At 37.9% G+C, this 15,099-nt stretch overlaps 1 protein-coding gene across 4 annotated transcripts in view; it reads left to right on the forward strand.

The window, feature by feature from the left end:
* Dock4 (dedicator of cytokinesis 4) overlaps nt 1-15,099 on the forward strand; it is a 431,845-nt gene that overhangs the window by 365,718 nt on the left and 51,028 nt on the right. For 3 of the 4 annotated variants that reach the window (XM_069996180.1, XM_069996183.1, XM_069996182.1), the window contains exons 31-35: nt 3,156-3,304; nt 4,970-5,055; nt 9,886-9,912; nt 10,057-10,152; nt 10,895-10,955. In XM_069996180.1, coding sequence (XP_069852281.1) covers nt 3,156-3,304; nt 4,970-5,055; nt 9,886-9,912; nt 10,057-10,152; nt 10,895-10,955 — 419 coding nt within the window. The remainder of the gene's footprint in view (nt 1-3,155; nt 3,305-4,969; nt 5,056-9,885; nt 9,913-10,056; nt 10,153-10,894; nt 10,956-15,099) is intronic. The other variant, XM_069996181.1, reaches the window with a different exon arrangement.

The following is a 15,099-nucleotide window of genomic DNA, read 5'->3' on the forward strand; positions in this document are numbered from 1 at the left end:
CTGCACAGATTCTGTTTCCAAAGTGTGTTTGCAGGAAATAAGACTATTCTCACACATTCCCACATGGTAATTTAAATGTGGGTGTGGTTGATCTCTGACCTTATGGCCAGTAGAAAATTTGGGCTACAAAATACAGTGTATGGACTTTATTTGAACTATGGTTGAAATAAAGCAATTATAAATGGCATGTTTTTAAGACTATCAGAGAAATTTTAATATTGAATAAGTTTTATACTAATTTAAGGAAGTATTGTTTGACTTTGTATGGTAAAGGAATTATAATTGTGCATTCTTAAAATACACAATTGAAGATGCTTACTGATGCATGCACAAGTACAATATATCTCTGACTTGATTTAAAATACTCTAAGAAAATCAAACCATTGGAATATTAAAAGAAATATAATTAGCAAAATGTTGAAGATGCTATGTAATGATTGTTTTACTTATCTCTGTCATTTGATGTACTTCAAAAAAATTAAGAATAAATTGGGTCATATTTAGAAAGAGATTCAAAATGAAACAGTGATAACTAAAGTAATGATCTTCATGAAAAAGATCAAAGGATGCCAAGCTTCGATAAGATTCAAAATTAAATGTATAAAGTAGTGGGTCTAAATCTCACCCTTCTAGCACAAATTTGCTAGAATGCTCTGAGCTAGCAAAAAATTCAATTTGTGCTGAAGCTACTTTTGAATGTGTGTAGGGAAAGGTAATGAAACAGAAAGGAAAAGTTTGTGTGAAGATCTGATGTCTTACATAGTATGATAGCATCAGAGAGTCTCTTCTGGGGTAACTAGTCAGATGCTAAGATGACCTTTAGCCTGGCATACTTGAATCCTTCCGTTTGGTGGTTGACTTTAACTTGCAGCCTTTTTCTGCAGTCCTATTATAGGATTCGTGAAAAACCTGCATTCTCAGGACTTGCCAGATTTTGCTTCCTGATAACAATCTCCTTTCTTTTTCTTTTTTGTTTTCTAATTTTTTTTTCTAGCAAGTCTTTATCTTAGTTTAACAGGTTAAATTTAGTAGACATGGAGAAGAGAGAGACAAATATTTCCTGTTCCCCGTGCAGGAAATAGAAGTTAATGACTCTTCCTTTTTTCTCGTTTTTCTTCTTATGTGCCAGAGTATCTTAAATAAACAGTGGGTTCAGGCTTTTACCAATGACAGTACAAGTCACTGAGTTCAGAGTTCTGCTTTTTTTTCTGCCCTGACAAAAATAACAGTAAAGGCATTGCAAATGACAGCTGCTACTTACCTGCTTGAAATGTGTATAGGAAAGAGGGGTAAGGAGGATGGGAGAAGGATAAACTGCAGTTTAGTGAGTATGTCAATTTTAAAGAGTTCATTCTTTGAGGAAAATATGCAAAGCTCGGTTAATAAGAAAGTTTCTTGTGAAACTTCTAGTTTCTAAGAAGAAAGCAAAGCAATCAGAATGGTACTTGGTTACAAGGATCAAAAATAAAGGTAGGAATTCACAAAGAATTATAAGACAGGGTTTTTGTTTTGTTTTGTTTTGTTTTGGGGGGGGGGTTCGGTCATGGGGCCTGAACTCTGGGCCTGGGCACTGTGCCTCAGCTCTTCAGCTCAAGGCTAATGTTCTACCACTTGAGCCACAGCACCACTTCGGGCTTTTTTTCTTTTTGCTTATGTAGTGCTGAGGAATTGAACCCAGGGCCTCATGCATGCAAGGCAAGTGCTCTACCACTGAGCCACCTTCCCAGCCCAAGCCAGGGTTTTTCCCTCATCTGTATGGGTATGAATAAATAATCTAGGGATGATAAAAAAGGATTGGATGAACTTTGCTGGAAACTTCAATGAGAGAGGAAGGGACTGTGACTTCAGTGACATTTAGATGGGCAAAGGGCCACCGGCTGTATCAAGGACTGTGGTCCTGCGATGCTCCAAATGCTTTGTCTGAACATTTTAATTCACACTGAAACTACACCCAAGATAAAGTCAGCATGGCCCCCAATTGTGGAAGAGAGGCAATGCTCCAGTACTATGAGGTATCTGCAGGGGGCGAAGGGAGATTGTGGGAAAAGCAACTAATCTGAGGAGTGAGAAATTTCATAGATGCCCCAGAGTGCTCTGTCTGCCCTCTTAACATGTTGCTAGTATGAAGCATGAGAATCTCAGACCCTCATGCGCTTAGGATTCAGGACAAGGACATGTGCTTTGACTTGAAGCCGATGTTGGAGAAGCCTGTATTTACAAAGCTGATACAAAGCCTCAACATGCCTTCAAGACAGGAGAGACCAAAGGCCTTTGTCCAGGGTACCTTCTCCAGATAATGCAAGACTAGCAGGAATTCAAACGCTTGAAGGCACACAACCTGTCTCCTCCTGTTGTCTAATTGGTCTACAGAGGATAGGCAAGACACTGCCCAGGTCTTTGTCAAAAGGAACCATTGCTTTCCTTTTAGCTGTTGTAACAAAGCTCTGCTGTTTGCACTTGACAAAAATCAAAGGCCAAAAGAACCAAATTATACACACAGTCTTGTGTGGCTAGGAAACCTGCAGGTAGGGCTGGCTTCAGCCACGAGAACAGAGTTCACCATGTCCCAGTCGTTGTTCTGACTCTGCTTTTCTCTGTTAAATGAGGAAGTGATTTCTGTATACTTTAAGCCAATTTCTCCTTTCCTAATAGTGGTCCTTTAAAACAAAAAAGAAGTCTTTCGGGGGCAGAGATGAGGCTGGTTAGGGGACAGGTTAGACACTCCGGAGGTAGATATGGGAGAGTAAGGACTCTCCACCCCTTCTGTTGGCTCCAGGGTATGACAAAGAACTTCCCCAAAGGAGAGGATGCTGGCAAGAGAGCACATGTGACCACAGTTTTGTACCTGAAAGAAAAATGTATAAATAAATGAAGCACTTCTTCACCTCGCTGTATTGTAAAATTTCACTTATTCTTCTTTCACCTCATAGGGCTGCAATTGACATTGTCATGGACAATTATATATGTATTAACAGTTTCTAATTGTTTACATAATATCAATTGTGTCTTATCAGTTATTTTTTATACTTTCTTATCTGAGGAGACAGGTATAATTGGATATTCCTGAGGCAATAGTTTTAAGCAAATGTTATACTTTTTTTTGTAAAGGTCTTCTGAAGCCTAATTCTTAAATGCCAATATGTTCTTCAATTTAGGAGAACACAAACTTCATTTCATCCCTGCCTTGATTGGTCCCTTCCTAGAAGTGACCCTGATACCCCAGCCAGATCTCCGGAATGTCATGATTCCTATTTTTCATGATATGATGGATTGGGAACAGAGGCGGAGTGGCAACTTTAAACAGGTAGGAAGAAGTTCACCTCCTCCTCAAAACAGGTAGGAGCCTTTTACTCCTATGACATCTCCAAACTTCCCGATGTAAGCATGACTTGGGAATCCAGGCCGACTGCTTCTCTCAGGTCATGTGGTCTTTGACATTTCTCTCTGGTCCTCTGTTCTCCTGAGCCTCCAGGAAAGTCCTGGAGGGAGAGGGTAAGGGGGAAACCACTTAATTCCTTTCAGCCCTGAGTCTGTTATTTAAGAACTTACAAGAGACTTTTTTTGCTCCAAAGTGGACACAGCACAGAGGTATCAGTGGGTTAATGACTCTTAAAATCATCGAGCTCTCTGTGGTTTGCACATTGTGTTTGGTGAGTGGCTTAGCTTGGAACATTTGATTCACAGTGTGTTTTATAGCTCTTAGCTTGAAGCATTGAGAATTAATTTAAAGAGCACAGTGGAAAATCTTGCAGAAGAAATTCCTAGGGGATGAACTAATCATTTCTCATTGACAGAGGTTCTAATAGCATGGTTCCAGATTAAGGACAAGCATTCTTGTTACAAAAGTAGATCTCACATAAGCAATCAGCTGCCTTTTGGCCATGCCAAGTCCCTTAAGTTGGAGGTAGATGGTCTACTGGCCGTTTACAAGATCACAGCACTTAAATTGTTTACCTAGAAGATGTGGTCCTACTTTATACTTCTTCCTCAATCTTGCAAAAGTGGTTAGCTCTATGGGCAAATTGACTGCATATATAGAACATACTTGGAAGACAGGAGTCTGTGTGGGTATTTCAGTCTTCCTGATATACAGATTGTTTTCAAGAAAGCTAATAGGTAAACAAACGTATTCAAAATTTTTGCTTGCTTAGAGAGGAACCCACTTTCCTTTCCCCTTATCTTTATCATTTGATTGAAAGTTGGTTTGAAGGAATAATTAGGCTCAGTCCTTTGACAGAGTCAAATTATCTCTTCTAAGCCCTAATTACTTTAACTCTCTCTAGCCAGTGGTTTTTTGTTTCTGCCTCTTCTTCTGTCTCAGATAGATGAAGGGATATTTTTCCTTTACTGATATTCAAGTTCCAACAAATTTACATCTTTGAAAATATAAATGTTTTGACTACAGTTTTTCAGGAAATATGTCCTTTCCCTCTCCTGCTGCTTATTGCTGACATAGAATATTTCTGTGGATGTACCATCTGTACATGGCTAGGACAAGTTCTCAACTTCAGCAAAAATTGAGTGCAGCCTCGAACTGTTTTAGAAAAGAAAATAGATATGACACATTAAAGATTTAAATTAATGTATGTGGGTACGTTAGTTTGCTGATGTTTTTAGATAGAATGATGTAAAGAAAAAAAGAAATAGGACTCGCCAGCTTTGAGAAGTCCCTAAAAAAGAATTTAGACATTTAAATTGGGCTTCAGGCATTTGTGTTTGAATCACAGATAGATAGATGTCTTTGGCAGTAGGAAAAGCTATCCAGCCAGGGATTTGAAGACACTTTAACACTGTCCAAATTAGCCCCCTAGAAATCCAAAGAGAAGTCTGCTATTAACCATAGCTGAGAAAGTCACTTTCACAAAACATACAGCTTTCTCCCAGACATAAAGAAAATTGTTTTAATTTGCCTAGAAATCCTACTTGAAAAGGGGAGGAAAAAAAGAGTAATAACTTGGGTATGTTTCAGGTGGAAGCCAAGCTGATTGACAAACTGGACAGTCTGATGTCAGAAGGCAAAGGTGACGAGACCTATCGTGAGCTCTTCAACAGTATGTGAGTAATGTATTATCTCAAGTTGATTTTGTTCTGGGGGCTGGGCGTCAGTACTGAGTCATTCTTCACCGATGTAGCTGCAAACCACAGAAACAGCTTAGGTCTCAAAGGAATGCTTTGTCTTTGTGAAGTGTGAAGTAAAAGATAATTGCCTAACGGATCTTATTATGTTGATGATTAGACGTGTCTCTTTATTTTAATCTCTGATCAGGACAGGTCACTTGTGTTATGTAACAAATTTTACTCTTTTCATGCCTAGTAAGTTTAAGAAAAAGCTCATTGCTGCCAGATGATGATTCTAAGTAGCATTATGATATAACTTGTATTCAGCACTTGCCTGACTTGCTGTTGGAAAAAAATTACCTTAGTTTGTAATCTGTTCTCTGACACTTGAATTAATACATGGCTGTAGACCTCCTGTGGTCAGCATTGCTACTTTCTTCGTAAGTGCTTCTTATTAGAATATCACAGACGCAAATGATTTCTTAAGAAAAATTCTGTGTTTGGGATTTGTGTGGAAGGTAGAGAAATAACAAAGTTTTGTAAAAGGACTTTGGGGTTGTTCATGCTAGTACAATCTGGTCACAGTCTCAGGATGAATTGCTTAACCCAAGTATGCATTCGCTGTTTTCAAATGGCCAGAGGACCTGTGCAAAATGCTTTTGTGCTGTGGGATTTCTCATCTGGCCCCTGTTTTCTTTATAGTTTCCTGTGGGTCTGTCATTTTTAAATCTAGTATACTTAAGTATTTCTTTTTGAAAAATGAATTGGCTTATTGAGCTTGGAAAATGTTTGCAATTCTTTCAGAAGTGCAAAAATCATTCACCAACACATTTTTTCTACTATAAAATATAATTTTGTCTGTACTCATGCTCTCAAATATCACCTAGAACTAAATATTAATGTGTTAATACTGTTAGTACTGGTACCCAAGTGCAAGATTCTGTCTTTTAGGATCATTAATTTGGAACCGTGCAAATATCAGTAGGTAGACTTGAATATTATTATTAATGACTGGTAAGTTGGACAGACTTCAGCTGGCCTAATTCAAAATTGTTCTTAAAGCTTTCAGAAAAATTATATTGAAAGGAAAAGCCAGGAAGGGGTATAGAGATTTCATGTGGTGGTTGTGGGTGATAAAAAATGTTCTTTGTGCTAAACCATGAACAACACCATTTTTTCTGATATGTAATTAAGCCAGAACTTTTAATAATTATTCACGAGGATCTTGTTCATTCTTGTGTACAAAGCATCTGTCTTTCATGACAGCTGGAGTTTACCAAGAATTCTGATTAAAACCTTATCCAATATAATAAATTGCTTTTGAGAACTGCTTTCATTTCAGTTACTAGTCCTTGGTTTGAACAAAGAACTAAAATGAGAAAGCACTCAGTGAAATGAACCTCTTGAGATCTGTGATTAATTATTTATAGTAAATTCACAAGATTAATAAATACATGCATAGTTCTAAGAGTGCCTCTTATCTACTTTAATAAAAGCCTGATAGCATGCAATTTGGATTGCTTGTGTATAAATAAGACTTTTGAAGAGAAGATGCACCTTGACACTAGAATCAAACTAGTAATTAAGATATTAAGCCTCTGTAATTAGGACTATTTTAAGAGTCTTGATTCATTCAACAAAGATTTTTATTTTGTTGATTTTCAGAATATTATCAGAATTGCTACTATAGATATTTTCTCTCCTACTTTTATAATCAGAACATTGGGAATAAGTCAAATTTAAAGTGATAATTCAGTATCATTTCTATTTGGATTCATTAAAGAAAGTGAAAATCTAACTATAAAAAAAGATTTTTGACAATAGAAATCACAGTGAATTAGTGTAGCCACAATGAGTCACTGCACACATTATGAATTGGGAACATATGACTTTATGGTACAGATTCTCATTTGTTCTCAGTAATTCATGTTTCAAGTTTCTCAAAGATTGTTCAGTACCTGAAAGTAACTTGCTTGCTGCTCCTATAATGTAGTGGAAGCTTATATAGTACCTTCCTTCCTAAGAACTCATCTTTACTAATTCCCAACATTATTTTCATTTACTATTACCTTCTTTTGAAGTTAGTAGACTTTACTGGGGTTTTGTTGTTGCTTGTTTTCTTTTCGTTGGTCTTGGGATTTGAGTGCTGTCCCTGAGCTTCTTTTTTTCTTTTTTCTTTTCTTTTCTTTTTCTTTCATTTTTTTTTTTTGCTCAGAGTTAGTGTTCTACCACTTCTGGCTTTTTTGGTAGTTTATTGGAGATAAAAAGTATCATGTACTTTCCTACCCAGGCTGGCTTTGAACTATCATCTTTAGATCTCAGGCTCCTGAGTAGCTAGGATTACAAGCATGAGCCACAGGCACCTGCTGGATTTATTGATTTCAATAAATTGTGGATCATAGACCACAATGAGAAATATCTAAAATGCATCATCAGAATAAATTCTGCTTTACCTGGCTCCTGTTCCCTCCTCTGTCTTTACTTGCTGAGCTCCTCCTGTGCTAGGCATTTGTGTGGACTGGAATGCAGCACACAGTTGGGCTACATATGGTCTTGAGGGACCTAAAAAACAACACCTAGCCATCACAGTTCTTTTCTCTGCTTTATCTAATTCAGTAAGACTCCAACCAAATTATTTGGGATTTCTGATTTCATAGTCCCATTTATTTTCTGCTTGGTGACAGAGGATTTGCTATATATAAACATCATACTTTTAGTGTCTCCCTCCACCTCACCTATCTCTGTCTCTCTCCCTCCATCTCTCTCTGTCTCTCTCTCTGTCTCTCTCTGTCTCTGTCTCTGTCTGTCTGTCTCTGTCTTTGTCTGACTGTCTTTCTCTCTCTCTTTCTCTCTCTGAGCATACACAGATAGACGTTTATATTTCAGATGATGGTCTCAGCATAATCCTGGCAGGATACAGGGAAAGACAGAAAAATCATGCCTTACCCACTGTCCACTTCCATTTCCTTTGTGGAGTAAAAGCCTGATGAGTGGTGTGATCCCACAGCCCCATGGTTTATCCTCCCCAGTGTGTTGGAGTCCCTTGGCATTTGCCAGAGGCAGTCTGATCAGTCAGCAAGGAGAAACTGCTTCTTACTTCTCCCAGATGGGGTCCCATGGGCCATGATTACAGACCAGCTGAAAATACCCAACTTCACCAGCTCTATCTAATACCATTCTTCTATGATTGCTAATAGTCTCTTCTCATCAGATGAACTAGGAAGTAGAGCAGTTTCCAGCAGAAGAAAACAGCCTGGCCAAGAATGCAGATGAACTGGGTTCTAGATTGAGCCCTAACATTTGGTCTCCATTGCAGTCAGGGATAGAGGCTATGCAGAGCTTTGCCTCTTAGAAAAGGATGATATAGCTCTGTATCCTGACTACATTGGGAGCCTGTGCAAATTACTGAAACTCATAAAGGAAGTCTCTATGTATTTTTAGACTTATTACTTAACCAACTTTTTTCTTTTTCTTTTTTTCTTTTAGTCTCTAAGTGTAAGAGGTGTGGGCTGTCACTTGGAGAAATTCCTACATCATTCTGCATTGCTTTGGCAGGCAAATTTTTACTTGAGAACTTAGCTCTCAACTTGTTTCTCAATACCAGTTTGCCACTTATGCTTGAAACAGGTGTTGTTCTGAGGGTTTGTTTTGTTTTGTTTCAAAAGAAAACACATTTTAACAAACTTAGGGGCCTTTGTCTGGAGGATTAGTCAGGGCAAGTGCCATCCTGTATGTATTCTCTACCCACTTCCCTTAATCCAAGAAACAGTTTCTAATCTCTGAAAAAGAATTGACCAGAGATGCAGAAGCAAAAGATAAGAGTCTAGAAAGGAGACCAAGGACTAGAGGGACAGTAGCAAGAAAATAGGGGGAGGGGAAAGGTGGAGAAAAAAAAACGTTGGGAGAGAACATAGCCACAGATTAAAGACAGCTTTGGCAAAAATTGCTTTTTTCCCCTTTATATTTACTCTTTTTTTCCAAGTACAAGTAAGATATGATGAAATTGTGCTTGTAAGATATGTTTTCTGTCGGTCTTATTTCTGAAACTGAGATGATAGGGAAACAAGATTTTAGACAGGGATGATGATCATTAAATTCAGAGGGATAGGAAAGTACTCTGATTTGCCATGCTTACATTCTTTTATCTTTTATTTTTTATATCTTTATCTTTTATCTTCAGTCTGAAGCCATTGCCAAGAACAGTGTTAATTTGCTGAGAAGGGGGAGTAGAAGTCAAACGGATCCTCAGTTATTATGATTGCTATTATTGTGTGTTTACAGAGTGCTGCTGTTCTGCTCCAAGGTGTTTAGGATTAGGGGAAATGTAGGAGGAGGTCTGTGGCTCTGTGCTTGTCATCCGTGTGCTGTAACAACCACTTAGAAAATCCTCTGTGATTAATGACAAAATGAATGAAATCATTGAGGGAGCGCATAGATAGTACAATATGTATTGAGTGGGCAAATGTTAAGTGAAAGGGAAAAACGCAAAACGTCATACCGTCTGTACAAGGATTTTCCTGTAGCAGTTGCATTGCAGTAAAATTGCTTGGATGAAGATGCATTCCACTGAGAGGTAGGAAAAGATTTTTAGGGGAATAAAGCAAGATTTTACTTAAAAGTAAACTTGGAGGTACTCTCGTTTTCAATTTTTGCAGTGTTATTTGAAGTGGTAACGCGCAAGTCTCTTCATTCTCACAGAGAAACTAGGAAATGTCTTAGCTGTGAGGTGCTTGTATAGTCTGAAAATGTGATTGCATGCATGTATTCCTATTTTATGACTTGGATAATCTGATAATCAATTTGCTTTGTCAATGCTTCCTGGATTAGAATTCCACTGTTTGGTCCCTATCCTAGGTAAGACATTGTTTGCAAATTGTGCTACTTGTGAGATGTTGCAGTGGTTGCTAAGGCATTTAAGGTACTGATGAAAGTAAAATGGTTGTCATGGTGACTGATAAAAATAAATGTTAAAAATGCCTTGGGTTCTTTCTTTTCCAGTCTACTAAAGAAAATTGAGCGGGAAACATGGAGAGAGAGTGGCGTTTCATTAATTGCCACTGTAACTCGGCTAATGGAGAGGTTGTTAGATTACAGGTAAGCCAAGTCCCACAAATTCCTAATCTGCTGAACTTCAGTTAGAAACCAAATAGAATGTAGTCCACATTCCACTTGAGTTAGTCCACGAAATGTTTGTCAGTCTCTGGACTTCTAATTAACTAGTTGAGTTTTTACTTGGAGCTTTATTTTTGTTTTGTTCTGTTTCTTTTTTTTTTTTATAGACCCTTCAAATTTAAAGTCTTGGTGTGTTGAGAGAGCACTGAGTTCCTGACAGTCCCTTCAAAAAAAGAAAAGTAAATTTTGTTGTTGTCAAACTCTCCCACAAGAAAAATCTTCTGCGGTTGTTGCACTTTAGGTTGAAGATAATAGACTTGATCCATTTTGGAGTGAGAGCAATGTAATAGAGAATTCTCTATCACCTTGCTGTTCTTGGTTTTAAAAGAGGGTTGGATGAATAAGCAAGCATACGGATGACTCTCTTCATACCCCATTACCCGATTAGGATGTGGGTGATATGCATTCACTCCACTTGCCCCCAGAGCCCCTGTCCATGGAGAGGAAACACATTGTTGATGTGTGTGCCAGTGAAAGTCTCCCCAGAAAGTGCTGCTCAGGAGTTTCTGACTCCCCAACCTTTTAGAGCTAACACTTACAAATTGCTTCTGGTCTCAACAGCATTCCTCCATATCTGCAATGAACAAACTGTTTTCTCCCCTAGGAGGGAAATTCTACATTCTGACTATGGCTTTTTTGTTTGTTTGTTTCCTTTTGTTTTTAGGGACTGCATGAAAATGGGAGAGGTAGATGGCAAAAAGATTGGCTGCACAGTTAGCCTTCTGGTTAGTACCTGTTCCCCCTGTCCTCCGTTTATCCTAACCTTTGTTTTTCAAAAAATTATGATTGGTTGGTTGTTTTTAAATCTGCCACATGCTTTCTTTCTTTCTTGTTTTTTTCTGGATGTTTCTTAGAAGAGTTTAGAAATGTTTTTAAAAGAAACGCAGCTTCAGGTTGAATGAGAGCCCAGAAAATCCTCAGCTCTGAACATTGCAGAACGTACTGTCACGTTTGGGCAGCTGTAGCCCAGAACTCCATGGGACCATGAGTCCCACCAAACTTTTCCTGTTACCTTGCCTCCCCCGCTTCAGAGTTCTGTGGCTCTTCCAGGAACACACATGGTATTCGCAGACAGAAATTCTTTGGCTCCACTGACAAGTTCTCTGTCCCTCCCCTTTTCCTTTTGCACAGGACTATAATCATTCTACATTTTAATAAACAGTAATGGTATTTGCTTTTGTGAACCAATGACATTTTTCTGTTTAACGCATTAATTTTCACTCTCTTACCTCTTTGCAAATCAAATCATTACAGCACTATTGTTACAAATTCGCATTATAACCAGGATGACCATATAATTTATCACCGTGCCAGGAGAATAAAATTAAATATCATGTAAGAAAACTGTCTAAACCAGAATTATCCAACATTTATATAACATGACATCCACCTAATTTTTCAGATTAGAATGGCATTCTAATCAGGAAAAAAAACAGCAAAAAGAATCATACATTTAGGCATTTATATTTCATATTTTAATGTAGAGTAAAAAAATGAATTAGACAATTTCTTTAAATCAGATTTGCAACAGAAAAACAGTGCCTGTTTCCAGTTCTGACTTTGTGACTGTCCTGGCTTCTTTTTCATACATCTGTCATCCGTCAGGATGGATGAATCCTCACCATGCAGTCTAAGCCCTTGTCCTTGTTCTCATTCTTAGTCTGGTCATGTGAATCCTTCGCATGCTGCCTTGTCCTCTCTTCCCCATGCTTTAATTCAGTCTTGTCATTGCTCATTGATTTCAGGCTTTCTGCTTTGTTTGTTGGTTCTTCTCTTAATCCTTCTTCAAAGCTTACTGTCTCTTTTTTTCTTTTCTTTTTCTTTTTTTTTTTTTTTTTTTGGTGTGTGGATTTACAGGCACATGCATAGGCATGCATGTGCACATATGCATCCAAATACTGCTGGGACTAAATCCAGGCCTTGCACACACTAGGCAAGCCCTCTACTACTTGAACTGTTCCCTTAAATCTGCATATTTATTTTAGATTTTGTGCCAGTGATGAGGCTTAAACTCAAGGTCTCATACACAGCTTTTTTGCTCATAGCTGGTGCTCTACTATTTGAGTCATGCCTCTAGTCCTAGATACTATTTTCTTTTTACAGTACTGAGGTTTAAACTCAAGGCTTGTGCTTGCTACATAGGTACTCTACCACTTGAGCTACTTCACCAGCCCCTTACTTTGTTTTTGAAATTGACTCTCACTGCTGCTGTTGGCCAGCCTAGTCTCAAACTCTGTCCTCTTGCCTCTCCAAGTATCTGGTATTATAGGACTGCACCATCACACCTAACTCAAAACTTTCACTTTCCTGTAACTGTCATTTTATTTCTCTAGGTTTTTTGCTATACTGTTTTATATTTCTTGAGTGCATACCTCTTATCCTCCTTTTCCACACCTACATCTTCCTTCTCATTTTGGTTTAATTATTACATCTCCACCTCCAGTATCAATCCTTAAAAATAGAGCTGAGCATCTTCAATCAGGCTGATCTTGTTCATATTTTATGCATTTTCTTGTATAGCTTTCGTCATTAGACCCAATAGTGACCTCTTCAGGCCATCAGCCTAAACTCACCGCATCAGCTTATGCACCTTCTCTCTTTTAGCAGTAGCTAAAACTTGAATGTAGTCGATTCTTCTGTGCAGTTTCCCTTCATGTTTCCCCCACTTCCTGCTTCCTAAATCTTTCATCACAATCAAGAATCTTAGCCTGAATTGTTTGTTTATTTGTTTGTTTACTACATCTTTGCTTTCATGACAGTATTTGGGGAGGACAGCTCTGTAAACTTTAGTTTGCATCCTTAACCCTGGCTGTGCCCCAACTCCAGGCAGAAAGGCTCAGAAACACCCTCAAAGCAAAACCTTTATCTTTTTCCACAGAGATCTTCTTCCACTGTTCTCACTTTCTTTCCCAGGTATTTTCTATTTGGAGGTAAACAGGTCTTAAGGCACTTTTCTAGGTTCATCTCTTCAACTGGTACAAAAGAAGAGACCATTTCCTTGGGTGAAAGGCTTTATACATTGCCCTAAATGCATTTTCTCTCTAATAGGAATAAGCTAAAGAGTAGATAAAATCAGTGGCCCCCATCCCTAATCACTAAAGACAGGAATATATACTGGTAACTATGCAGTGACCAAGAATAGTCCTTGTAGACATGTTAACATTTCAAAAGCTGTTTTGATTTCAAGCCAGCATAAGAATACTTATTAAGGGACCAGACACATCACTTAGAAGCTAATCTTCTTAGCTCCTACTCCATATGGAAAGTACTTAATGTTTTCTAGCAGCAATATGGTTCTCTTCAACTATTCACTTCCTCTGAGATCAGTTCCAGATCCTCTTCAAGAGACCTCTGGCTTTCCTTCTAAGATTAGAGCTAAACACTAGTGTTGAAATGGTAAGAATGCATAATATTTGACATGACTAATACTAGGAAATGTAATTTTTTTGTTCTTTGTGTCACAAGTTTTGCCTGACATATGTGATTCTTATCTGCTGACTGGAGAGAGTCTTGTGGCTTTGGGGGGCGGGGGGAGGAGAGAGCTATTCATTTATAGAGTAATCGCTTATTTTTGTTCTCTTACCAGAAAACTATTAAAGCAAATCATCCTTTAATAATGTAAAAACCTGCTGTGGTGTTGTTAGACTATGTTTATGGTACAACAATTCTTGCTAATTAAAATGATTTTGGTCATAATGAGAGAGATTTGAATAGCATTATTTACTTAGCTTTTTAAAGAATGCCAAAATCTACAGGATACAAAAGAAAAGGAGGGGGACAATGATATGAATTGGGGAAAAAAATTTATTTTTTTATTATCTTTAAATAATTGCACAAAAGGGTTACTATATAGCATGTCAGGTTATAAGTACAGTGCATGTAATCAATATCACCCCTTTTATCATTTTCCCTAATCCCTCCCATCCCCACTTATTCCCTCAACTGCAGCAAAAATACTTTCATGTTTTCAAATTAATGTAAGTGTCTCCGAATTAGAAGAATCCTCAGGCTGAAAAATGGACACCAGTTAGATAATGGGAAGATATATTGTCGAAGGTCATCAAGTTTCTAGTCCAAGAACAATTTAAACAGCCACATTGGCTAGTTTTATTCTTCCTTCTAGTCATTACTCATTTTCATTCATCTACATACAGAGTAGCTTCATCAAAACAACAATGATAAAAGTAGCAGTTGAAGTGTAGTAAGTAGGGATTTCACTATGTATATGATCTGCTCACTGAAAGTAGCCTAGTTGGATCATATTTCCAGCATCATACTTTTGCTGGAATCTTGTTTCATTTCCATTTATTCCAGTGTTTCCTAAATTCAGTGAGGGCTAATGTACTTCATAGTGTAAGTGAAGGAACAGATGTGGATGCTTGTAAAGTAGGCCCTTAAAATGCTAATGTTGATAACCAGGAAAAGTTGAGTTTTTGATAACAATTGTTACAATAACTTAGAGAAGTTTAGTAAGACCTAGACCCCTAGACTTTTTCTTTTTCTTTTCTTTCTTCCTTTTTTCTTTCTTTCTTTCTTTCTTTCTTTCTTTCTTTCTTTCTTTCTTTCTTTCTTTCTTTCTTTCTTCTTCCTTCCTTCCTTCCTTCCTTCCTTCCTTCCACTCTATTTGTGTGTGTGTGTGTGTGTGTGTGTGTGTGTGTGTGTGTGTGTGTAGGTCATGGGCTTGAACTCAGGGCATGGGGATTGTCTCTGAGCTTCTTTTGCTCAAGGCTAGCATTCTACCACTTGAGCCTTAGCACTACTTCTCACTCTTTCTGAGTAGTTTATTGGAGATAAGAGTCTCACACAGACTTTCCTGTCTTTGAACCGTGGTCTTCAGATCTCAGCTTCCTGATTATCTCAGTTTATAGA

This window comes from Dipodomys merriami, unplaced genomic scaffold (genome assembly GCF_024711535.1).
Source record: "Dipodomys merriami isolate MVZ:Mamm:240054 unplaced genomic scaffold, mDipMer1.0.p SCAF_5, whole genome shotgun sequence".
NCBI lineage: Eukaryota > Metazoa > Chordata > Mammalia > Rodentia > Heteromyidae > Dipodomys > Dipodomys merriami.